The sequence below is a fragment of the Nomascus leucogenys genome, chromosome 22a (genome assembly GCF_006542625.1).
Source record: "Nomascus leucogenys isolate Asia chromosome 22a, Asia_NLE_v1, whole genome shotgun sequence".
Lineage (NCBI taxonomy): Eukaryota > Metazoa > Chordata > Mammalia > Primates > Hylobatidae > Nomascus > Nomascus leucogenys.
In genome coordinates this window covers 71,357,898-71,382,991 of record NC_044402.1, presented here as the reverse complement: position 1 = coordinate 71,382,991, position 25,094 = coordinate 71,357,898, and the positions used below count along the sequence as shown (strand labels likewise).

The window sequence follows — 25,094 nt, the reverse complement described above, 5'->3', positions numbered from 1 at the left end:
CTGTCTCAGAAAAAAAAAAATTCTGTAGCTAGAACTCAATAAGCTTTTTCTGTTAGTTTAAGTACATGTTGAAAATACCAATTTTAAAGTGAAATATTTTATTAGATCTTCAATAAATTGGGAATTGAGGAACTGCTGGAGAACTGGAAGTTAATAACATTTATATGACCAACTACCATAACACAAATAACCATTTCATGTTAAAAGTTTATTGATTTTATTATATGCCTGACATCTGATACCGATAGGATGAAGTAACTGCTGCAGTTCTGTAGGATTTTTAATGGAAGCTTTATTTAAAAATACATCTAGAAGTATACTTAACAATGTAAGGGTTTAAAGCAGCAGTTCTTACCCCTTGATGCTCCTTGGACTCACCAGTTGGGAAGGGTGAAAGTACTAATGCCTGAACTCTACCCTAAGGGGTTCTGATCAAGTTGATGACGATGTAGGTCTTGGACATTGGTAGTTTTAAAGGCTCTCCCAGATAATTCTAATTTAAGCCAGCATTGAGAGCTACTGGCATAGAAACTCGATCAAACCAACACCTGTGATCCTACTGTACTTGACAGTGTCTTTAAAACATCCATGTGTCTTTTTCCTGATGCTGTCATACTTACTTTCTCACACCGATTTACCACTTAACCACTATTTTAAATTTTGTATTTGTCATGCCTTGGTGTTTCTTTATGGTTGTATTAAATATGTGCTTACATTCTTAACAACATATTATTTCAGTTGGTTTTTGAACGTTAAGTGAAATTTTCCAGTATGGACCCTTTTGCCCAGCTTGTTTTCAATGAATGTTATATATCAGAGTCATCCACTTGGATGAGTATAACTGTAGTTTGTTCATTTCACTGCAATATTGTAAGGTGTTACGAGTATACCATAATTTCTGTATCTTTTCTGCTTTTAGTTGACATTTTATTTTTACTTTTTCTAATATAAACAGTTCTAAGAACATTCTTTGTACATGTCTTCAGGGCAAATATGAAAGAATTTTTCTATGGTATATGTTTAGGAAAGACATAGCCAGAGTACAGGGCATACACATTTCCCATTTTATTGTATAATACCAGTTATTTCTCAAGGTTTTTTGGTCTGGTCTTTTTTTTCCCCCCTAAGTGACAGGGTCTCACTCCGTCGCACAGGCTAGAGCACAGTGAGGGATCATAGCTCACTGTAGCCTTAAACTCCCAGGTTTAAGCAATATTTCTACCTCAGGCTCCCAAGTAGCTAGGACTACAGGCTCGTGCCATCACTCCGGGCTGATTTTTTTTTATTTTTTGTAGAGCTGGGAGTCTACAGGCTGGTATTGAACTCCTGGCCTCAAGTGATCCTCCCACCTTGGCCTCCCAAAGTGCTGGGACTACAGGCATGAGCCACCATGCCCAGCTGATCTTTCAATATAAATTATTAGTCTTACTGAAATTGGTTTTTGGTATGGCATGATGTAGGGTTTCATTTCAATTTCTTTCTATGTGGATAACCAGTTGTTCATCCCCATTTAATTAAAAGCTCATTCTTATACTGCCAGCTCTATCATCATAAAATTCTTGTTTCCAGTATACAAGTGGATCTATTTCTGTGTTCTATATCATGTTTCCTTGTTCTGTTTGTGTCTCTACACAAGTACTGCAGCATCTTTTTATCATTGTTGATAAAACAATTTTTATCAGTTGTTTTTGGCTGTTAGTAACAGTGAACATAAATAACAGTACTTCAAATGAGATAGAAGCTTATTTTTCAAGAGAAGAACAGAAGTGAGCAGCTCGGATATTATTACTCCTCAGTATCATAAGGGACCTTGTTATTATTAGTTCATGGCTTGTATCTCAAAGGTCACATCAAGGTTCAATATATCTATTAGGGTCGCAATTATATCTGCGTTCTAAGCAGATAACAGGAGGGAGGATGGGAGCAGAGAACAAAAAGCACAATTCTGTATGCAGCCTTCTTGGATATCTCATTGAACAACTTCTGCTTGCATCTAATTAACCATCCTTCGCTGCAAGGGAAGCTGGGAACTGTAGTCTTTTGGCTAGGCAGATAGCAATCCAGGATAAAACATTGAATTTCCATTATAAAGGAAGGAGGAGTCTTGGGTGATCATAATTATGTAGCTTTATGTTAAGTCATGATACATGGTTAAACAGATATCCTCTTCTTCATTTTGGCTATTTTTGGCCCTTCACAGTCTTAGAGAAATTTTAGAATCAGGTTTCAAATTGCATATGCATCATACACACACAGTGTTGAGGTTTTGTTTGAATTGCTGAGGGTCTATTGGTGCTAAATTCTGTTTCCTCTTCCTTGAAAAACAATTGTGTTGGGTATCTAATTTTAGGTTGGCAATTGTTTTCTCTCAGCACTTTCAAGATATTGTGCCCTTGTCTTGTGGATTCCACCATGGTTGGCCTAGACTTCTGATTCTCAAAGTGTGATCTTCAGACCAGGAGCATCAGTATTACTGGAGAACTTAATAGAAACGGAAATCTTCAGGTCCTTCCTGAGACCTGATTCAGAAGCTCTGGGAATGGTTCCCAGTAATCTCTTGTAACAAGCCCTATAGGTTATTCTCTTAGCACTGTACTAATCAGACTCATCTTTTGATGTTAGAGGGAGGCCTCTTCTCTGAGCATATGGTCACCTACAAAGTGAACAGAATTAATATCCTGTTGCTAAGGAAGAATGGTGAGGACAGTTGTTGGGTAGGCAACTTGTGTATGTCATTTATAAGTTCAGTGGAGAAAATATTTTGTTAGTTTTAAGAGAGAGGAAAACCCACATTTAATTTGTTAATTATAAGAGATAGAGGAAAACTCACATTTATTTTTAAGTGATAGACACTTTATATACCATATTTTAGTTATTTTTAACAAAGTGAGGTAGATTGTGTTGCTTCTATTTAGAAATAAGCTGAACTAAAGTTGTTATAACTTAGCCAAAGTTAACCTTAGAGTATGGATTTGAATGTATGGATGTGGATACAAATTTCCCTGTATGTACTTTCCACTGCACACTTAAGTAACATTTAACAGTATTATCTCATGGTTAAGTAGGCTTTTTTTTTCTTGTATCATACTCAGATATTTAATATTATTAGTCCTATCTGTATATAATTTATTTAGAACATTAAAACTATTTCTAAGCTTTTCATATTCCCCAGTCTAGACCTCTTGCATTTTCTACTTATGTCATAGGCTAACTGTGATCTCAGACGGCAAATAGATGAACAACAAAAATTACTTGAAAAATACAAAGAACGATTAAATAAGTGCATATCAATGAGCAAGAAACTTCTTATTGAAAAGGTAGGCTAAAAGTTGGGTAAATTTTCGCTTTCCCTTCATTAGACCCTTTTGCTTTGTATGCTTTTATAAATTAATGAATAAAATTGATGATTTTTTTTTCTCCTCTTTTCAGAGTACACAAGAAAAACTGTCAAGCAGAGAGAAGAGTATGCAAGATCGATTACGCCTCGGGCACTTTACAACAGTTAGACATGGGGCTTCATTTACTGAACAATGGACAGATGGTTTTGCATTTCAGAATCTTGTGAAGTTAGTCATTCTTAACATTTATAAGTTTTTAGTATTCGTTTGGGTTTTCATTACTTTAAAAGATTATAGATTTGTAATTATGCTCTCCAGTTCCTCATTACTGTGAAATCATAGAATTTAGTACATTTGAAAGGGATATGAAACCAAGAGTATTACAGTTTTAGCTTACTAATTTCTTGATTAATCAGCAGTCATCTATAGAATGTAATATGTTATTCTAATTCTGACCTTCCGAAATATTAATTGAACCTTTAGCTTTACAGATGATATTTTGAGAGGGAAATTGTTGAAAATTTAATTTTCACTGGAGGATTTGTGTGTGTGTTTATCTCCTAGGATTTTCCTACTTAGTTTTTTCCCATTCCCCAATCCTTATGTGTTAATATTCAGCACTTGCCTGCTCTTTCCTAAGGAAAAAAAACTTCTCTTTTGCCTCAGATATAATAACTCATTTATCAGTTAAACTGAACATGTGGCTTTAGCGTTTCTGAGGTAAACTCTATTTATTATTTATTTCAATTTCAACTTTTATTTTAGATTCAGGGAATATATGTGCAGGTTGTTACAGGGGTTTATTGCATGATACTGAGGTTCGGGGTACAGTTGAACCCATCACTCAGGTAGTGAGCATAGTACCCAGTAGCTTTTCAATCCTTGCCCCTGTCTCTGCCTCCTTCATCTTTGTAGCCGCCAGTTTCTATCATTCTCATCTTTATGTCCATGTGTCTCCAATGTTTAGATCCCACTTATACATGAGAACATGCGGTATTTGGTTTTCTGTTGCTTTTCAGATGAAACTTTAAAACAGAGAAATTATAGTTACCATATTTTCTTGAGTTCAGACGGTGGTAGATAAGGATTTATTGGCTGTTTATGTGTTAAGGAGTGCTAAATATGCTACTCCTTTTTTGGTGGAAAATTTTGTTAAACCTGAAAATGGGGAGTAATGCCGGCATGAACATCAGCTTTTCCAGAGTATCCAGTTATTTGAAATAGAGGCAAAACTTTCTTTCACATGGTATCACACCAACATTGCTGTTCAAACACTGCCTCCTAGGACTTGCCACAGAATGGCCTTCTCTCTCAGCAGATTTATTCAACTTTTCTTCAACATAGCTGTTCTAGTTATACCACAGTGAAACAAAGGATAATGTCCTTGTGATATTAGAGAGTTTGGGTTTCAATTCTGCAGATAATGGGACTTCTTAAAGGTTTACATATATAGTGTACGTGATTGGAATGATATCTACAGTGATAGTTGTAGAATAATAACTGATGGTAATGTGAAAATATTATTAGAAAGAGGATGGATGTTATTGGTAGTTAAGATGGAGGGGTATCCAGATGAAAGGTGATTAAAGCATGAACTAACATATCAACAGTAAAGTGGAAAGCAGAAATAATTTTTTAGTGTTTCATGAGCAAGAGGCTCTGCTACTAAACCCAGACTGGCAATTGTCCTGCAATGAATAAAAGAGATGGTGATATAATTAATATGAATGTTCTAAGATATAAATTCTACCAGTATTTCCAATTTCTCCACTTAACTGTCAAAATAGAGGCCAGGTGCAGTGGCTCACGCCTGTAATCCCAGCACTTTGGGAGGATCACCTGAGGTTGAGAGTTTGATACCAGCCTGGCCAGCAGGGTGAAACCTTGTCTGTACTGAAAATACAAAAATTAGCCAGGCGTGGTGGTGTGCACCTGTAATCCCAGCTACTCGGGAGGCTGAGGCACGAGAATTGCTTGAACCTGGGAGGTGGAGGCTGCAGTGAGCCGAGGTCATGCCACTGCACTCCAGCCTGGGCAACAGAGTGAGACTCTGTCTCAAAAAATAACTGTCAAAAAAGAAAATAATTACTTGTATGTCCTGACTTTCACTAATAAGCATTTATTGGGGACCTACTGTGTGTATATCAAGTCGTTTATAATCAGTGATATAACCCAGACTGGTTAGAAGATGAGAAGAGAAATAAAGTAATAATATTAATCTCTAAACTGTATAGTCATCCCTGTTTAATCAGCTATTAATATCTATTCCAGTAATTCTTTACTTTCCATTAATATTTTAATCATTAGGATTATTACTGCTTATTTGCATTTATACCATCTTGATTGTGCCCTAAAATAGCCTTAAGATTTACTTATTAAAAATTGAAATTTATTCCTGCTTCTAAATGAAAACTGGAGTAAAGTCTTGTTCTCAGTTTGCTATTCTTGAGATTTTTCTCTACTCTTTTAATCTTCCACCTAGGTTCTTCTTTATTTTTTTCACTCCTATCATATTCTGCTACTTTATCACTAAAACCATAGGGAAGGGGATGTGTGTAAGGTCAATTCTGCATTAGCAAAGTAGGAACCCTTTAGTTGATGTCAGTGGTTGGGGAGAGGAGGGCATGAAATATTTGACTTGCTCTTAAGTATTGTAACCATGTAGGATTTGAAAATTTTTTATTGGCATAGTGAGGTGACCTGAAAGAGAACATGGTTACTGTTAGAATAAGCTTAAGGTATTATATGATAAGTTGGTTTTAAAAAGCTTCACTCTCTGCTCAAACTGCTAAAATATCTAATCTACATTTTAATAATAGACATGGTATCTATTAGTTTTTAGAATTAGGGAGCTATTTGCAAAATTGTTTCAGTTTCTTGAATGGGAAGCATTAATTTTATTTTTATTACTTTCCCATTTTTCAGAGCCATGCTAATTTTTCTTGCTATTTTCTTGTCTTTTTTTCCCTTAAATTATCAAAAAAATTTTTCTCATAAATTTCTTACATTAAGTTTAATTTGTTTCATTTCAAAACACCAACTTCCCATTACCTATTTTTTTAACAAAAGTAGATTTAGAAAATAACTCTCTTCATATTAAATTCATATTTGCCTTTTGTAAATTTGTTTGCAAATACTGTGGTGAGATGCATGTGTAACATGTACCCCATACTTTAATAGTTTGGGGGATTGTTTTATCTCATTTATTTAATTCAAGAAACATTTATTGAGCAACAGGTAAGTGATGATCACTACACTAGGTACTAGGGATACAACAGGATACTGTATAAATAGACACCATCTCTGTTCTTAGGGAGTGATGTCATCTAACTGGACACTTTCTGATGAAGTATCTATAGGAATGATATTTATTAGAAAGCGTGAGGTGGGGAGATAGAAATTCCGATGAAATTATATATGACAACACATCTTTCCCTAATCTAGGGGTTTAGAGAACACCTCACTTAAAAAAATTCTTTCAAATGAGACCTGAAGGATAAGTACAAGTTGGTTCACAAGAGTGGAACCAAAAGGTTACGAATGTATATTATATGGTTTTTCATGTTTCTTATGCATTTTTTTCCAATTTTAGCCTTGAAAAGTAATGGAAGGTTAATATGGTTTTATTTGTTTATTTTTACACAGGCAACAAGAATGGGTGAATCAGCAAAGGGAAGATATTGAAAGGCAAAGGAAACTTCTAGCCAAACGCAAACCTCCCACAGCTAATAATTCTCAGGCACCCTCTACCAATTCTGAACCAAAACAAAGGAAAAACAAAGCAGTCAATGGAGCAGAGAATGATCCCTTTGTTAGACCAAATTTACCACAACTGTAAGCCTCCATTTAAAATTTTTCTTTTTTAAAATTGTTGCCAGTGAACGTGAATGTTACTAATGGATGTTATTTATAATTAATACTTAGATAGCAAAAATGATTATGACCAGGAAGGAAGGCAGTATTGAAAATCTAGCTCTAAATTAATAGCCCCAAATATCTGCATTCTACCTTTTTAAGCAGAGATTTAACAATTCTCTTTTAAAACAGAGACTGAGGTACCTAAGAGGTTACCAGAATTCACCCTTTCTTCTGTGTCTGAATAGGTTAAGAATCAATTAAGTTTTGGGTTATTCTAATTCAAAGTTTCCATTCACATTCCTTTGAGAGAATGAAGTAATGTAACTGCCATTTATATGTTTTCTCAACCTGTGAAAGCAGTTCATTAGTGGGTTATAGGTATTGTTTTTCCCTTTCTGCGTTTCTTTGTTTTCTGGATTTTCTTTGTTAATGAATTATTCTTTATAATTTAAAGGACAAAGACATTTTTTAAAAGAAAATTTGGAAAATAGGACAAGAATAATAAAATAATATAGACTGTGATCCCATTTCACAGAGAACACCATTGTTAAAATTTCAATATACAGATGTATCCAAACTTATATAAATTTTCTGTTCTAGAAGAACTTATGTAAACTCACGCAAGTAGAAAATACATAGGCTGGGCACAGTGGCTTATGCCTGTAATCCCAGCACTTTGGGAGGCCAAGGTGGGCGGATCACCTGAGGTCAGGAATTCGAGACCAGCCTGGCCAACATGGTGAAACCCAGTCTCTACTAAAAATACAAAAATTAGCCGGGCATGGTGTCAGGCACTTGTAATTCTGGCTTCGCAGGAGGCTGAGACAGGAGAATTGCTTGAACTCGAGAGGCGGAGGTTGCAGTGAGCCAAGATCTTGCCTGGGGGACAAGAGTGAGACTGTCTCAAAAAAAAGAAAAGAGAAAATACATATACCCTCTAATGTCTTGTATGTCATGTATTCTTTTCTCCTCTATTGAAAGATTGTCTGTCATCCATGCTTTGAATCCCATCCGCAGCTGTATCAGGAACCTCTTCTGTTGATACCTCCTTTGTGCTCTACTTGTTACTTCCCTTCAGAAAACATGTAAGCAAAACCATTAAAAAGCTCTGCCTCAATTACAAATCCCTTTAGTCTCTATATTCTGTATGTCCTCTTCATAACTAGGCTTCTTGAAAGAGTTGCCTGTCCTTGTAGTCTCTTCTGCCTTGTCTTCCAGTCTCCCTTTCTTAACTGAAATTGTTCTTAAGGTTATCTTCCTGATGCTAAATGCTGTAACATTTGGGTCTTTAACTTATGTGGCAGCACTGAATATTGTTGACTTATTTTTTTCCAAAAAGACTCTTAGTTTTGAAGATACTCAAGTTTCCATTTTAACTCATCCGGCTGCATCTTCTCAGTCTGTTTCTCTGGACATCATTTACTTACCAATCTGTAAAATGTAGATGACTTTTAGGGATATGTCCTAGGCCATCACATTTCTCACTCTGCGTATTCTCCTTAAGTAGCATCTACTCTTAGGGTTTCGGTTACCATATACATCCTGCTGACATCAAAATTACCATCTCCAGCCCATTTTTCTCTCTTGAGTATCAGATACTTCTGTCTCAATCTTGAATATCATATCCTGCTTAGTTGCTATCAGTACTTAAATGTCTCACAGGAACTTCTAATGCAGCCTGTTCAAAACTATATTTACTAAAAACAAACAAAACCTTGTATTTACTGTTATATTTCCCATTCAGTCTGTCTTTACACACACATACCTTGCCCCTTTTCTGTGTTCTGTTAGTGAGTGGCACTACCATCCTCTCACATGTAAGAATTCTAGTTGTCACCTTTAACATTTTAAATACAGATTTTATTTATTTTTATTTTTTATTTTTTTGAAGAGATGGAGTCTCCCCATGTTGTCCAGGCTTGTCTTGAACTCCTGGGCTCAAGCTGTCCTCTTTACCTTGGCGTCCGAAAGTGCTGGGATCACACGCATGAGCCACTGCACCTGGCCAGATTTTGTTGATTTTTTCTTAATCCATTAGTGATTAGATGGTGATAGTATTAATCCTTCAAAGTCCATCTCAAAATGTATTTTCTTCTTAAAGCCTTTCTTAATTTTCTTGAGCTGTTGTAAGTTACAGTTAAAACATTTTGACTGTCATTAATTTTTTAAAAGAACTTACTTTTTGTAAGTTAGTAAATTTGTTTAAGAAAAAACCAAAACCTAGGTGAATGACTGACTTGGTGGGTGATTGTATTAAAAGAAAGTGTGGGCTGGGTGGGATGTCTCACACTGTAATCCCAGTGCTTTGGAAGGCTGTGGTAGGAGGATCGCTTGAGTCCAGGAGTTTGAGACCAGCCTGGCCAACATAGTGAGACCTTGTCTCTATTTCTTTAAAAGAATAAAAAAGGGAAGTATGTGTTAGCTTTAACTCTACCCTGTAGATACCCAGTCCTGCTAGATACCAGATACGTCCACTCATCCTTTATGCAAGTTCCCACTAACACCATTCATTCTAACTCAAGTTAATGCTGTCTTTTACTTGGGTTATGTTTATAATCTCTCCCTCTTCTCGCTTCAATTTTGGTCTCTTCCTGCAGTCTATTTTCATGTTGTAGAGTCATTTTTCTGAAATAAAAATGTGAGCCTTTCATTCTCTTCCCTTTAACCCTAACAAAGCTCTCCAGTACTTGAATGATATAACCCAATAGTCCTAATATGGCTTATAAAGCACTTTTGATCTGGCTCCTTCTTCGTTATCTAGCCTCATCGTTGCCATCATTCAGTACTTCTACTTCACTGCCAACATTCAGACTCTTCCCCATGGTCTTAATTTCTGTTAATCTTTTAAGTCACATGGTAGTTATTGCTTCCTCCTGAAAGCTTTTCTTTAATACATGAAAGATGGGAGTTATTTATTACTTTGAGGTATCACCATAGTAAGTACCCTGTCTCTCTTCAGTCACAGCATCAATGTCCACTCAGGTAATGACACTAGGAATCTGCCTGTCATCTTAATGTTTCCCTTTCCCTCATTCTCTGTGTCTGTTTCCATAACATTTTCATGTTTGCGCCATTCTTCATTTTCACGGTCACTGTCTTAGTATAGGACCTTGGTTTTTTTTTTAACCTAGATTACTATTTTTCATGTCTCACCATGTTTAATCTCTGTCAGTGGCTTTCTAGATAAAATTTACCCACATGAAGACCCTTTATGTAAACCTTATTTCTTACTTTAGCCTCATTCTCCAGCATTTGCCCTATGTATATCTTAAGTTAAACTTTTTCAGTTCCCTAAATGGACTGTGCTTTCTTGCTTCTGTGACTTTCATCTTGTTCCTTACCCTTCTTCATTTGTCTCATTTCCTGTTTATCCTTTAAGACTTGGCTTAAATGCTATCTTCAAAAGGAAGTTCTCTCTAACCTTTTTTTTTTTTTTTTGGCCAGTTTCTCCTATTGCCTCTCATACTAGGTGCCATGATATTTTGTGCATACTTGTATGTATTGTAGCATTTATTTCACTGTTTCATCTCTATAGTCCCAATGCCCAGCACAGTGTTTGGTGTATGGAAAGTGGTCAATAATAAATTACAATAAATAAGCATTTAGGCTGGGTGCAGTGACTCATGCCTGTAATCCACTGCTTTGGAAGGCCAAGATGGAAAGATCACTGAGGTCAGGAATTTTGAGACTAGCCTGGGCAACAGAGCAAGACCCTATCCCTACAAAAATAAAAAAAAAAATAGCCAGATGTGGTGGCATGTCCCTGTAGTCCCACCTACTCAGAAGGCTGAGGCAGGAGGATCTCTTGGGCCCAGGAGTTTGAGTTTACAGTGAGCTATGATCACTCCACTGCACTCCAGCCTGGGTGACAGTGAGACCCGGCCTCAAAGGGGAAAAAACAGAAAAAACACATTTGATCGAATTTCATTTTCTTTTTGATAGATCATCTTTCTGGTTTGTCACAGGTATTTTGTTTACTACTTGTCTTCCAAGATGCTAACAGCTTTAATTATAGTCTAATAGTCATAGTCTTCTCTTGTTTCTATCCCATATTATTCCATATGTTGACCTAAAACTAACTCTGTGGCAAATGAAGTGATGGGTACTACATAGCAATTTGATTGCATTCTTAAACAAATTATAGGTTTAAATAGGGCAAAAGGCCACAGAAGCACTTTGATTCATATATACTGCAGTTTGAATAATGCTTTTTTAACACAAAACGTCACATCTCTACTTGGCAAACTATCTTTTAAAACTTCTTTTGAATTATTGTTTAAGAAAAATGGCTTTGGCTTGTGTGCATAATATCTAGTATAATTAGGGGACAAGTTATGAATCTTTAGTTATCAATTGTCTATCAAGAAATTAACATAGAAAATGAAGTTACCATTATGTAGTACAATAGTCCCCAACCTTTTGGCATCAGGGACCAGCTTTGTGGAAGACAGTGTTTTCATGGACCGGGTTGGGGGCTGGGGGATGGTTTTGGGATGAAACTGTTCCACCTCAGATAATCAGGCATTGGATTTTCATAAGGAGCATACAACCTAGATCCCTTGCATGCGCAGTTCACAATAGGATTTGTGCTCCTATGAGAATCTAATGCCACTGCTGGTCTGACAGGAGGTGGATGGAGTTCAGGTGGTAATGCCTGCTGGCCCGCTGCTCACCACCTGTTATGCGGCCTAACAGGCCATGGACAGTACGGGTCTGAGGCCCAGGGGTGGGGAATCCAGATGTGGTGGGTAGGACTTTAGGTTCTGTAGTCAAACAGATGTGGATTCCAAACTTAACTCTCCCGGATTATTTTTAGTAAGTTATTTTACTACTTTGAATCTCCATTTTCTTGTGAAAGTATCTACATTATACTGTTGAAAAGATGGTAGGAGGTAATGCATGTACTTGGCATGGTTTTTGGTTCATAATTTATTTTTAACTATTAGCAAGAGTCAGTTTTTTAGGTAATAACTTGTAATTTTAGTTACAAAGACTTTTTATTCAGAATAAATAGTTTGGATAGTTAATACTATCTCTAGATAAAGTCTGATGACACTTGCATTGATTTTCCTTTATTAATACATTTTAACCAAGATTTTTACTTAAAATGTATTTCAAATTAAGCTTTGGTTGTATCTATTAGACTTACATGTTGCATGTTTCACAGAGGGTGACTGCAAAGTTAAGAGTAAGTAATATTTTACCTCATATATTATTGAAGTTTGAGAGGTCATTGCTTTTCCATTATAGCTTTAATTTTAAATTAAGAATGTATTTCAGGCTGGGCGTGGTGGCTCAGGCCTGTAATCCCAGCACTTTGGGAAGCTGAGGCGGGAGGATCACTTGAGCCTAGGAGTTTGAGACGAGCCTGGGCAACATAGCAGGACCCCATCTTTACCAAAAAATAAAAAATTAGCCAGACATGGTGGTATGTACCTATAGTCCCAGCTTCTCAGGAGGCTGAGGTGGGAGAATTGCTTGAGCTGGGGAGGTCAAGGCTGCAGTGAGCCGTGATTGCATCACTGCACTCCACTCCAGCCTGAGCAACAGAGGAAGACCCTGTCTCAAAAAAAAAAAAAAAAAAAAAAGGAATATATTTTGTATAACATTAAGTTATTAGTAGACTACTTACCTCTTTTTAAAATTAATGAACTTATTTTTTAGAGGAGGAGGAGGGCAGTAGTACAGCAGAATTGAGCAGAAAGTACAGAGTTCCTATATACCTAACCCCGTCCCCACACAGGTACATTCTCTTCTACTGTCAACATCCCACACCACAGTGGCACATACGTTACCTGCATAGACACATCGTTATCATCCAAAGTTACATTAGAGTTCACTGTTGATGTTGTAGATTCTGTGGGTTTTTGAGAAATGTATAACTGATTTTTTTAAAAATCCTGTCTGAAAAATCTTCCTTTCATTGGAGAATTTAATCTATTTTTCAATTCATGTAATTACTTATTGAGGCTTAAATTTGGTCTTTCTTTATGCTTCTGTTTATCCTACCTAGTCTCCCCCTTTTTTCTTTTTTTCTCACCTTTTATTGCATTGACCAGTTTTTGTTTATTTTATTCTTTTTCTCTATTACAGTATGAGCATGTTTCTATACTCAGACACACATATATACACACGTCTACCTATAGGACATCATTATTGTCTTGCATAGTCAGTGTTCATATGGACTTTATCCACATATTTATTTATTTTTTGCTCTTTACTTATTTCTACACCTCTCACAAGACTTTTCTGCCAAGAATACCCTTTACAAATTTTCCTTTGTAAAGGAAAATTACAAAGGGGTCTGTTGGTAGTGACCAGTTTTTGTTTGTCTGAAAATTATTTTGCCTTCATTCTTTGGATATCTTTACTGGTTTTAGAATTTGGGGTTGGTAGTTACTTGAAGAGATGATTTTTATTGTCTTCTGATTTACATTATTACTATTGACAAGGTAGCGATAGTCTTTAGAGAAACAATCCTGAATGCAGCATAAGCAGTATTTGGAGATGAGATAACTAAGAGTATTTCAAAAACAGATGAACAAGATCAGTCTACAGGTTCATTAAGGCCAGCAAATTCCAGGGGATGTGAATAAAAAGAAATACTCATCGAGGCTGGGTGCAGTGGCTCACACCTGTAATCCTACCACTTTAGGAGGCCGAGGTGGGTGGATCGCTTGAGCTCAGGAGTTGAAGACCAGCCTTGACAACATGGCAAAAACCCATCTCTACTAAAAATGCAAAAATTAGCCAGGCATGGGCCTGTACTCCCGGCTACTTGAGGGGCTGAGGTGGGAGGATCGCTTGAGCCTGGGAGGCCAAGGCTGCAGTGAGCCATGTGCATGTCATTGCACTCCAGCCTGGGTGACAGGACGAGATCTCTGTCTCAAAAAACAAAACAACAAAACAAAACAAAGCTCATCTATACACTTCATAGTGAAATTTCAGAAAATTAAGGCAAAGAGAAAAAAATTCTTAAGCCGCCAGAGGGAAAAAAGACATACTGAAACAACAGTTTAGAAAAGATAGGCAAACACCACCCAAAAGAAAGCTATATTAAATCAGGCACAGTAAAATTTAAGGCAGAAAACATTATTAGAAATGAAGTGGTTGTTATAAAAGGTTGAAATCACTAGGAAGCTATAATAATTCTAAATTTATATAAATATGATAACATGGCCTCAAAATAAATAAAAAACTAATAATAGGCAGATCCACAAATCATAGTGTGAAATTTAAACACATTTCTTAGAAATAGAACATGTAGATAAAAATAAAGCATTACAAAACAAAACACACCAGTGCATGCAAAATTAATGGGATTGGCAAACTTGAACCAATGGACATATATAGAATACCTCCCAACATCTGCAGAATACATGTTCTTTTAAAAATATTGACTATAAAAAAAATTGATTATAAAGCAAGCCTCGGCAAATTTCACAGGATTGAAAGTTTATGTAAGAGTCGTATTCTTTCTCCCTTAGTCATTGGTAGAACTCCGGGATGAAAATGATTGAAATCATTATGTATGTTCCCTGACCACAATGCAATTAGCTAGAAATCTGGAACTAAAAGGTAGTGGAAAAGTGCCAATGGAAATGAGAGAAAATTTTGAAATGGAAGATTTCAAAATATTTTGAAATGAATGTTAGTGAAAGTGCTACATAACAAAATTGGTAAAATGTATCTGAAACAGTATCTAGAGAGAAAATTATAGCTTTAGTTATGTGTGTAAGAAAAGAAGAAAAACTAAAACTTTACAAACTAAGCATCTATTTCAATAAGTTAGAAAGAAAATGAGCAAGAGAATTAACCAAAGAAGGAAGAGGGAAAAGATAGCAGAAATTAATATAGGAAACACACATACAATACAGAGAATAAACTAGTTTTTTAAAAATAGCGTTAAAATTTTTGTAGGGGAAAGAACCTGATAAAATTGATATGACTGATTTTTTAAAAACCACAGCCATCCCCAGGAATGAAAAAAGGAAAATTACTACTGGGTCTAGATATTTAAAGGAAACAACACATTATAAATTGCTTAAATTTGAAATCTTTGTGAAGTTGACAAATTTAAAGAAAAATACGGTGGAACCAAAACTGACAGTGGAAGAAACAAAATCCACATAGTTCTGTCACTATTAAATAAAGTGAATCTGTAATTTAAACATTTATTCAGAGAAAAACTGCAGGTCCAAATGACTGCATCTAAGAATTCTGTCAGCCATTTAAGGATGAAATAGTGCCAGTCTTTTACAAACTTTTCTGAGGAACAGAAAAGGTAGATATGCTTCCCACTTATTTTCTGAGGCCAACATAATCTTGATGCCAAAACTCAACAAAGATTGTACAAGAATGACAGTTACAGGCAAATCTCACTTGTGAAAATAAATGCACAAATCTTTAATAAGATAGTAACACAAACACAACATATAATATATAAAAATGCTAATTTATGAAGACCAAGTTGGGTTTATGTTGGATGTGCAAGGTTGGTTATAGATGAGAAAAATATATATAACTTTTCACATAAATACAAAAATCACATGACTATCTTAATAGATACCAAAATTTTTTAAAAATTAGATAAAATTCAACATTGATCTGTGACTAAAACTCTTAGCAAACAAGCAGAAGATACTTCCTTAATCTGCAGTTTGCATTCCTTTTTACTTTTGCTTGAGTATCTCCATGCTGTCATGCTGTATTCCTGGGTCATCATGCCTCTGTTTTTTTTTTTTTTTTTTTTTGAGACGGAGTTTCACTCTTGTTGCCCAGGCTGGAGTACAATGGCACGACCTTGGCTCACTGCAACCTCCGCCTCCTGGGTTCAAGTGATTCTCCTGCCTCAGCCTCCCGAGTAGCTGGAACTACAGCCATGCGCCACTATGCCTGGCTAATTTTTGTATTTTTAGTAGAGATGGGGTTTCTCCATGTTGGTCAGGCTGGCCTTAAACTCCCGACCTCAGGTGATCTGCCTACCTCAGCCTCCCAAAGTGCTTGGATTACAAGCGTGAGCCAACGTGCCAGGCCCATCATGCCTCTTAACACCCCATTTCTTCTTCCTGGCCTCCTGATGTTGCTTCTTTTTAATTTAGTTCAGATATTACCTTTTCTGTGACTTTTACTAGTTTCCTGCAGATAGAATGTATATTTTTCTTTGCTCTGTGTATTCGTAGCTGTATTATTCAAAGTAATTATCTTAAAATCAGCTGATGAGCAACCGTGATCCCATTTAAATCTAGCTTTTTTTAAAGACTAGGATATGGCATTTTTGGGAAAACCATTATTCTGTTTACTGACCCCCAAAGATTCACATCCTTTCCACACGCAGAGTAGGTTCACCCTATCTCAACATCCCCATTACAGTGTCAGCACAAAGTCTAACATCACATCTAAATCCCATAAGCTCAAAGTTCCAATTCTCATCAAATAAATCAGATATGAATGAGACTTGGGGTATAATCCACCCTGAAACACAATTTTTCTTCATCTGTGAAACTGAAACTCGAGAAGCAAGTTACCTCCTCCCACAGTATGATGGAAGGACGGGTATCTGATGACAGTTTAGAGACATTTCTGTTCAAAACAAAAAGCAGTGGAAGGAAATTCCTGCAGAATTTCAAAATCCATTCAAACTCCTTTTGGATTCAAGGTCTGGGAATAATCTTTTATGATGATCTGTGCTTCTGCCTTTTGGGCACAGGGTTCTGTCCTCTAGGTTATCCTTTCTTTTTGATGAAGTTTAGCCTGCAAACAATCTGTTTAAACTTTTTAGAAATTATGCTTTTGGTGGGGGACGGGGCAGACAGAGTCTCGCTCTGGGTTCAAGTGATTCTCCTGCCTCAGCCTCCCAAATAGCTGGGATTTACAGGAGTCTACCACCATGCCAGGCTAATTTTTGTATTTTTAATAGAAACAAGGTTTCACCATGCTGGTCAGGCTGGTCTCGAACTCCTGACCTCAAGCAATTCACTCACCTTGGCCTCCCAAAGTGCTGGGATTACAGGCGTGAGCCACTGCGCCCAGCCTTTAGAAATTATGCTTCTTAAAATTCTAGCCTCTGTCCCCCGCCCAGTTCCAAAGCCACTTCCATGTTTTTAGGTATTTATTAAAGGAGCATTCTACTTCCAGGTAAGAATATCTGCAGTAATTTCTTATGGCTGCTGTAACAAATCACACAAACTTAGCTTTAACCAACACAAATATTACCTTACCGTTTTAGCGATCACAGATCTGAAATGGGCTTCATCTGGGCTAAAATCAAATTGTTAACAGGGCTATGTTACTTCTAGAGACTCTAGAAGAGAATCCATTTCCTTGCCTTTTCCAGGTTCTAGAAGCTGCCCACATTTTTTGGTTTATGATCCCCTTCCATCTTCATAGCCAGCAGCGGCCGGTCAAGTGTCTCACCTGTCACATTACTCTGATTCTGACACTGCCGCCCCTTCCCCCGGGCACACATGGGTAATGCAGAATAACTCCCTGTTTTACTGTCAGCTGATGAGCAACCTTAATTTCACCTGCTACCCTTAATTTTCCTTTTCTTTATAACCTAACATATTGACATGTCTCAAGGATTAGGATATGGAAGTCTTTGGCCATTATTTTGCATATCACAGTAGTACTTGGTATGTAAGTCATTGTATTAGTTCGCTTTCACGCTGCTGATAAAGACATACCCGAGACTGGGCAAGTTACAAAAGAAAGAGGTTTAATGGACTTAACAGTTCCGCGTGATTGGGGAGGCCTCACAATCATTGCAGAAGGTGAAAGCCACGTCTCACATGGTGGCAGACAAGAGAAGAGTGCTTGTGTAGGGGAACTCCACCCACCCCCCTTTTTTTTTTGAGATGGAGTTTTGCTCTTGTGCCCAGGCTGGAGTACAGTGTCAAGATCTCGGCTCACTGCAACCTCTGCCTCCCAGGTTCAAGCAATTCTCCTGCCTCAGCCTCCTGAGTAGCTGGGATTACAGGTGCCTGCCACCATGCCCGGCTAATTTTTTGTATTTTTAGTAGAGACGAGGTTTCACCATGTTGGGCAGGTTGGTCTGGAACTCCTGATCTCAGGTGATCCGCCTTCCTCGGCCTCCCAAAGTGCTGGGATTACAGGCATGAGCCACCGAGCCCGGCCGGAAACTCCCCTTTTTAAAGCCATCAGATCTTGTGAGACTTGCTCACTATCATGAGAACAGCATGGGAAAGACCTGCCCCCATGATTCAGTTACCTCCCACCAGGTCCCTCCCACATCACGTGGGAATTCAAGATGAGATTTGGGTGCGGACACAGCCAAACCATATCAGCCATTATACTTATGCTAAGTATAAGTAATTGCACTTCGATTTCTATTACATTGTAAACATTTGGACTCTTCAAAGGAAGACTAGTTTCATCCCTCCCACAATCACCTATTTTTTTTTCCTAGTGATAACATTTTTTAATTGAGGTTAAATTCATGTAACATACAAATAACCATTTAAAAAGGTACAGTTCAGTGGCATTTAGTACATTCACAGTGTTGTGTACCATCACTTCTCTCGTTTCAAAACTGTTCCCTTAACCCAGAGGAACACTGTGCACATTAAATAATCACTCCCTAGCCCTTTCTCTTCTCACCTCCAGTAGCAAATAATCAGTTTTCTTTCTCTGTGTATTTGCAGCTTCTGAATGTTTTATATAAAATTACTCATACCTTATGTGACCTTTTGTGTCTGGCTTTTACTTAGTATAAGTTTTCAAGGTATATTCATGTTGTAGCATGTATCAGGACTTCATTCTTTTTATGGCTGAACAATATTTCGTTGTGTGATTATGCACAATTTGTTCACTCATTCATTGATGGACATTTAGGTTGTTTCCACCTTTGGTTATTATAAATAGTTCTGCTAGAAACACCTGTCTACAGGTTTCTGTGCGGGCTTGTTTTGTTTTCTTTATCTGTCTAGTACTGAGTATTATGGTAATTCTCTGTCTTAACTTGTTCAAGAACTGCTTATTTTCCAGTCTGCACCGTTTTACATTCCCACCAGCATGACAATTATCCCTATTTTTCTACATCCTTGACAATACTTTTTACTTTCCCATTTTAAAAATCGTAACCATCCTTGTGGGTGTAAAGTGATATCTCACGGTAATTTTGATTTGCATTTCCCTAATGACTTAATGTTGTTGAACATCTTTTAATGTGTTTGCTCGTCTTTATATATCTTGTTTGGAGAAATGTCTATTCAAGTCTTTTGCTCATTTTTTCACCAGACTGTTTGTTGTTTTGTTGTTGTGGGAGGTTTTTTTTTTTTAAATATATTCTGGATACTAAACCCTTAACAGATATATGATTTGCAGGTATTTTCTGCTATTCTGTAAGTTGTCTTTTACTTTTTTGATAATATCCTTTGATGTACAGAAGTTTTTTATTTTTATGGGTACATAGTATTAGGTTGGTGCAAAAATAATTGTGGTGTTTGCCTACTTTCAATGGCAAAAACCGCAATTACTTTTGCACCAACCAATGTATGGGGTACATGATATATTATGATACAGGCATACAATGTGTAATAATCACATCAGGATAAATGGGGTATCCATGACCTCAGGCATTTATCATTTCTTTGTTATAAACATCCCAGTTATACTCTTTTGGTTATTTTAAATGTACAATATATTTTTGTTGACTGTTGTCATCCTCTTGTGTTACCAAATGTTTTTGCACCCATTAACCAACCCGACCTTTTGCCCCCTTCCCCACAGTCCTTCCCAGCCTCTAGTAACCATCATCCTACTCTCTATCTCCATGAATTCAATTGTTTTAATTTTTAAGGTTTTTAATTTTTATGAAATGTATTTTGTTGATTTTTGTTACTGTTGTTGTTTATGCTTTTGGTGACAAATCTAAGAATTTATTGCCAAACTTATAGTCATGAAGATTTACCCCTGCATTGTCTTCCCTTTGTTTTGTTTTGTTTCGACACAGGGTCTCGCGCTGTCACCCAGGCTGAAGTGCAGTGGCGCGATCTCAGCTCACTGCAACCTCTGCCTCCCGGGTTTAAGCGATTCTCCCGTCTCAACCTCCCAAGTATCTGGTATTACAGGTGCCCACCACCACGCCTGGCTAATTTTTGTATTTTTAGTAGAGTTTCACTATGTTGGCCAGGCTGGTTTTGAACTCCTGGCCTCAAGTGATCCACCTGCCTCAGCTTCCAAAAGTGCTGGCATTACAGCATGAGCCACCGTACCCAGCCTCCTGTATTGTCTTCTAATAGTTTTAGTTCCTATATTTAGGTCATTCATGCATTTTAAGTTAATTTTTGTACATAGAGTGAGGTAGGGTCCTGCTTCATTATTTTGCATGTGGTTCCCTAGTTGTCCCAGCATCATTTGTTGAAGAGATTATTCTTTCCTCATTGAGTGGTCTTGGTGCTCTTGTCAAAAATCAACTGGCCATAGATTTTTGGGTTTATTTCTGAATTCAAATCTATTTCATAGGTATATATGTGTATTCTTAACGGTGGTACCATACTTTTTGAAAGTCTCCAATCTGTGGACATAGGATATCTTTTCATTTAATTAACTCTTTTTGAACTCCTTAGCAATATTTTGTAGTTTTTAGTAGGCAAGTCTTTCACCTCCTGGGTTAAATTTATTCCTAGGTATTATATTCTTTTGGATGCTATTGTAAATGTAATAGCTTCCTTAATATCCTTTTCAGGTTGTTCATTGCTGGTGTATAGAAGTAACTGATTTTTGTGCATTGCTCTCATACCCTGCAGCTTTGCCAAATTTATTTATTGTTCTAGTGATTTTTTTTCTTGTGCATTTTTTGGGGATTTTCTAAATATAGAGGCATGTCATCTGCAAATATAGTTTTATTTCTTAGCTTACAATTTAGATGCATTTCATTTCTTTTCCTTACCTGATTGCTCTGGTAGGACTTCCAGTGCAATATTGATTAGTGGTCATGAAAGTAGACGTCCTTGTCTTTTTCCTGATATTAGGAGAAAAACTTTCCATTTTCACCATTAACTGTGATGTTAGTTTGCCTGGGTTGTTGTTGCCTTTTGTTGTTGTTGTTGTTGTTGTTCTTTTCTTTTCTTGCTCTGTCGCCGAGGCTGGAGTGCAGTGACACAGTCTCAGCTCACTGCAACCTCTGCCTCCCAGGTTGAAGTGATTCTCATGCCTCGGCCTCCTGAGTAGCTGGGACTACAGGCGTGCACCACCACATCTGGCTAATTTTTGTTTAAGTGCCTCCAACAGTCTATTTACCATAGCTCGTGTTCTTTGAGGCTTCAGTTTAATTCTCTGCTTAAACAGAATGTCTTTAAGACATTGAATACCAAATTTGTTTAAAATGAGTATTCCCTGTTTTTGTTATTTGTACTAACTTTTTAAAATACTGTCACCCCATATTTCTGTTAAACTATTTTAGAACACTTTTAAAATTAAAATTTTCATTTACTCAGACTTAGTATGGAAGATTATCAGGAGTCAAGTCTTATGTTTGGGGTTTAAATTTGTTAACTTTTTAAATATTATGTGTGCATAATAAAAATAATACATTGTTATGTGTGCATAATAAAATATTTTTATGTTTGTGTAATAATATTAATAACTTAGCTATCATCAGATATGAGTCTATGGGAAGAGATGGACTATATCTTTGCCTTATCTATGAATAAAAGGTTTGCTAAGTAATTTAACCGACTGAATTGTTTGAGAGAGCAGGTTCTTTTAAAAGCATCTTACACACATAAAAGTATTGATAATTAAAAGCCACTGATGTGAACATTATCCTAGCTTAGCTCTTTTCATTCTGTGTCTAAAATCCTGTTTCTTTAAAGAAGGTTGTTCCCAGTTTCTTTGATCTAAATACGTAGATTTCTTTAAAAGCGTTTTTGATTAATACAAATGGACAACAGAGATTATCGAAGAAGCTACAATGTGTCAGGTATTAATAATCCCTAATACTTCCTAGTAGGAAGATGGAGAGAAAATGTAAGAAATGACTCTTTTGTCACTTGGGGGTTTGCATTCTAACTGGCAAGACAAGACCCTGGTAGAGGAACTCTTACTGAGATTTGTGAATCCCAAAATTATATATATGTAAAATTTTCTGGAGAGAGTATTTATAACTTCCTTCAGTTTTTTTTTTTTTTTTTTTAAATGATTGTAAAATGGTAAGAATCACTGCCCTGGAAAGTGAGTAGCCTAACAACACCCAACAACAAAATACCATTTCTCCTAAATTGCACAAAGTCTAGCCATGTGCATGTGTAGGAGCTTTGCAGTTATACATGATAGCCAAACCTCTTGGTAGGACAAAAATTTCAAGTAACTCAAGTCATGTACTATTTTTGGTTTAAGATATGCCAAATTTTAGCTGTTTTGTAATTCAGTAAAAATCAAAGTACAGAATTTCTATATGGAAACAAAACAAATTTAAATATCTTTTAAAAATTAGTTATGAGCCCATCCTATGGCCTACTAGTGGACCTAAAACTATACTTTAAGAATATGAATTTATGATACTCTTATGCAGGCAAACTTCCACCAGTGGCATAAACCTGTACCCATACCCAGAAGCTTTTTGCTAACATTCCTACATCTTTTCTAGATTAGTTTTGATATTATACATTTTAGTTTTCGAACCTCATTTTCTTTAGTATCACATTCCTCCTCTTCCCTCTCTCACTTTATCTACATTCACACTCCAACATTTAATTCTCTGAATTTACTATAAGCAACTGCTACAGCTATCAACTATTGTTATATTCAGTGTAATAAAATCCAGTAGTTGTGTCACCCTAAGACTGGGTAGAGAGATTTAATTTAAAATGTTAATTTTTTTTTGGCTCTTAAGATGTTGCGGGTGGAATACTAACTGAATTTCTTGTTTTTGTTTATTTCCTTTGAATACTGCTTTTTTAGAATTAGTAAATTCAATTAGCATCTAGCTAAAGGGAAATGGCATTTATACTAAATGTTGCTGAGGGACTGAAACCAAACAGATCACACCTGAGTTAGGAGCTTAATGAAATAACCTCAGAACACATAAGTAAATTAACAAACAAGGGCTTGAATATGATAGATAAGAGCTATTCTTTTAAAGCTGGGGTGTGGGCCGTTTGTGGTGGCTCACACTTGTAATCCCAGCACTTTGGGAGGCTGAGGTCGGTGGATCACTTGAAGCCAGGCATTCAAGACCAGCCTGGCCAACATGGCAAAATTCTGTCTCTACTAAAAATACAAAACTTAGCTAGGCATGGTGGCATATGCCTGTAGTCTCAGCTACTCTGGAGGCTGAGGTAGGAGAATCACTTGAATTTGGGAGGTGGAGGTGCAGTGAGCCAAGATCGTGGCCACTGCACTCCAGCCTGGGCAACAGAGCGAGACCCTAGTAAGTCTTGTTATGGTTCTGCATATATTAAACTGATTATTTTTCAAAGTTAGGTAAGAATATTTGAAATAATAAGATAACCATGAAGCACTTTCAAGACTTAAAGTCCTGTATCTTTTTTTAAGATTTTGAAGTAGCTAGGCATGGTGGTGGACACCTGTACTCCCAGCTACTGGGGACACTGAGGCAGGAGAGTCACCTGAGCCCAGGGGTTCAAATTCAACCTGGACACCAAAGCAAGACCCTGTGTCTATATTTGGAGTATAAGAATTTAGTGCTTTTTTGGGGGTGAGGGAGATTGAGATGGGGTTTTGCTATGTTGCCCAGGCTGGTCTGGAATTCCTGGGCTCCAGTGATCCACCTGCCTCAGCCTTCCAGAGTGCTGGGATTATAGGCATGAGCCACTGTACCTGGCCAGAATTTAGTACTTTGACTAAAGTTTTAGCATTTTTTAATCTTGCTTATTTACTCCCAACACACTGAAGCAGGGAAAGGAAAAATGTCTTTGTTTTTTTCCTCTTTTTAAAAACTGCCCAAACTGGACTGACTCCCTTTGCAGTGATTTCCCGTTACTCTTAGAGTAAAACTGAAATTCTTTACTTTGCCTGCAAATCTATACATAGTATGTCTCCCCAGCTTGCTTCTCCTACTACTCACAACCCTTTTGACTACATCTGATTTACTCCCATTTTTTTCTCTTCTATTTATATGCCAAGACTATTTTCATCTTAGTTTTGAACTTTCTGTAACTCATGTTTAGAATATACTCCCCAGAGTCCTCTCATGGTTGTCTTTTTGTTATTTAGATGAAGGTCACCTCCCTAACACCCAGTCCAAATTAACATAATGCAATTAGTCATTACCATACCATCATTTTTTGCCTTCTTCATGACACTTACTGTTACTTAAACTTATTTATTTCATCACATTTTTTTTTATGCTTGCTTACTTCCACTATAGAGTGTAAGCTCAAACTAATATGTAAGGAGAAATTCTCTTGTTTTTCACTGTATCCTTAGGATATAAATTCTAGAACATCACTTGATAAATGGTACTCATTAAATCATTGTGGAATTAGTTAACTGTTTCATCTAAAAGTGTTAAATATATTCTGAAGAATATCTCAAAGGATTTTTGGCTCATACATTTTGGGCTTAAAGTTGCCCACATTTTAGTATTTCCACTTGATTTTTATATTTTGCTAGTTGTTAATAAACTAAGTGTTAATCTCAATATGTAGAATTAAAATTTCATTTTTGACAGGTTGACTTTGGCAGAATATCATGAACAGGAAGAAATTTTCAAACTTAGACTAGGACATCTCAAAAAGGTATGTGAAACATTTGCTGCATTTTTAGTTCAATTTGTTACCATAATTTGTGGGAAGTTGTGTTATAAGTCACTTATTTTAAAAGCCAAAATTTAAGAGAGTAAGATTTCAAATTAAAAATTTCAGATTAAAAAGAGATGCATTAAAGTTACTTTATTTTATTTATTTATTTTTT

General features: G+C 36.5%; 1 protein-coding gene across 4 annotated transcripts in view; it reads left to right on the top strand.

The window, feature by feature from the left end:
* The window catches only part of TLK1 (tousled like kinase 1), a 171,138-nt gene that overhangs the window by 107,963 nt on the left and 38,081 nt on the right, over nt 1–25,094 (top strand). For all 4 annotated transcript variants that reach the window (XM_003254252.4, XM_030802753.1, XM_030802751.1 and 1 more), the window contains 4 exons: nt 3,207–3,317; nt 3,430–3,566; nt 6,984–7,172; nt 24,853–24,919. In XM_003254252.4, the coding sequence (XP_003254300.1) occupies nt 3,207–3,317; nt 3,430–3,566; nt 6,984–7,172; nt 24,853–24,919 (504 nt within the window). The remainder of the gene's footprint in view (nt 1–3,206; nt 3,318–3,429; nt 3,567–6,983; nt 7,173–24,852; nt 24,920–25,094) is intronic.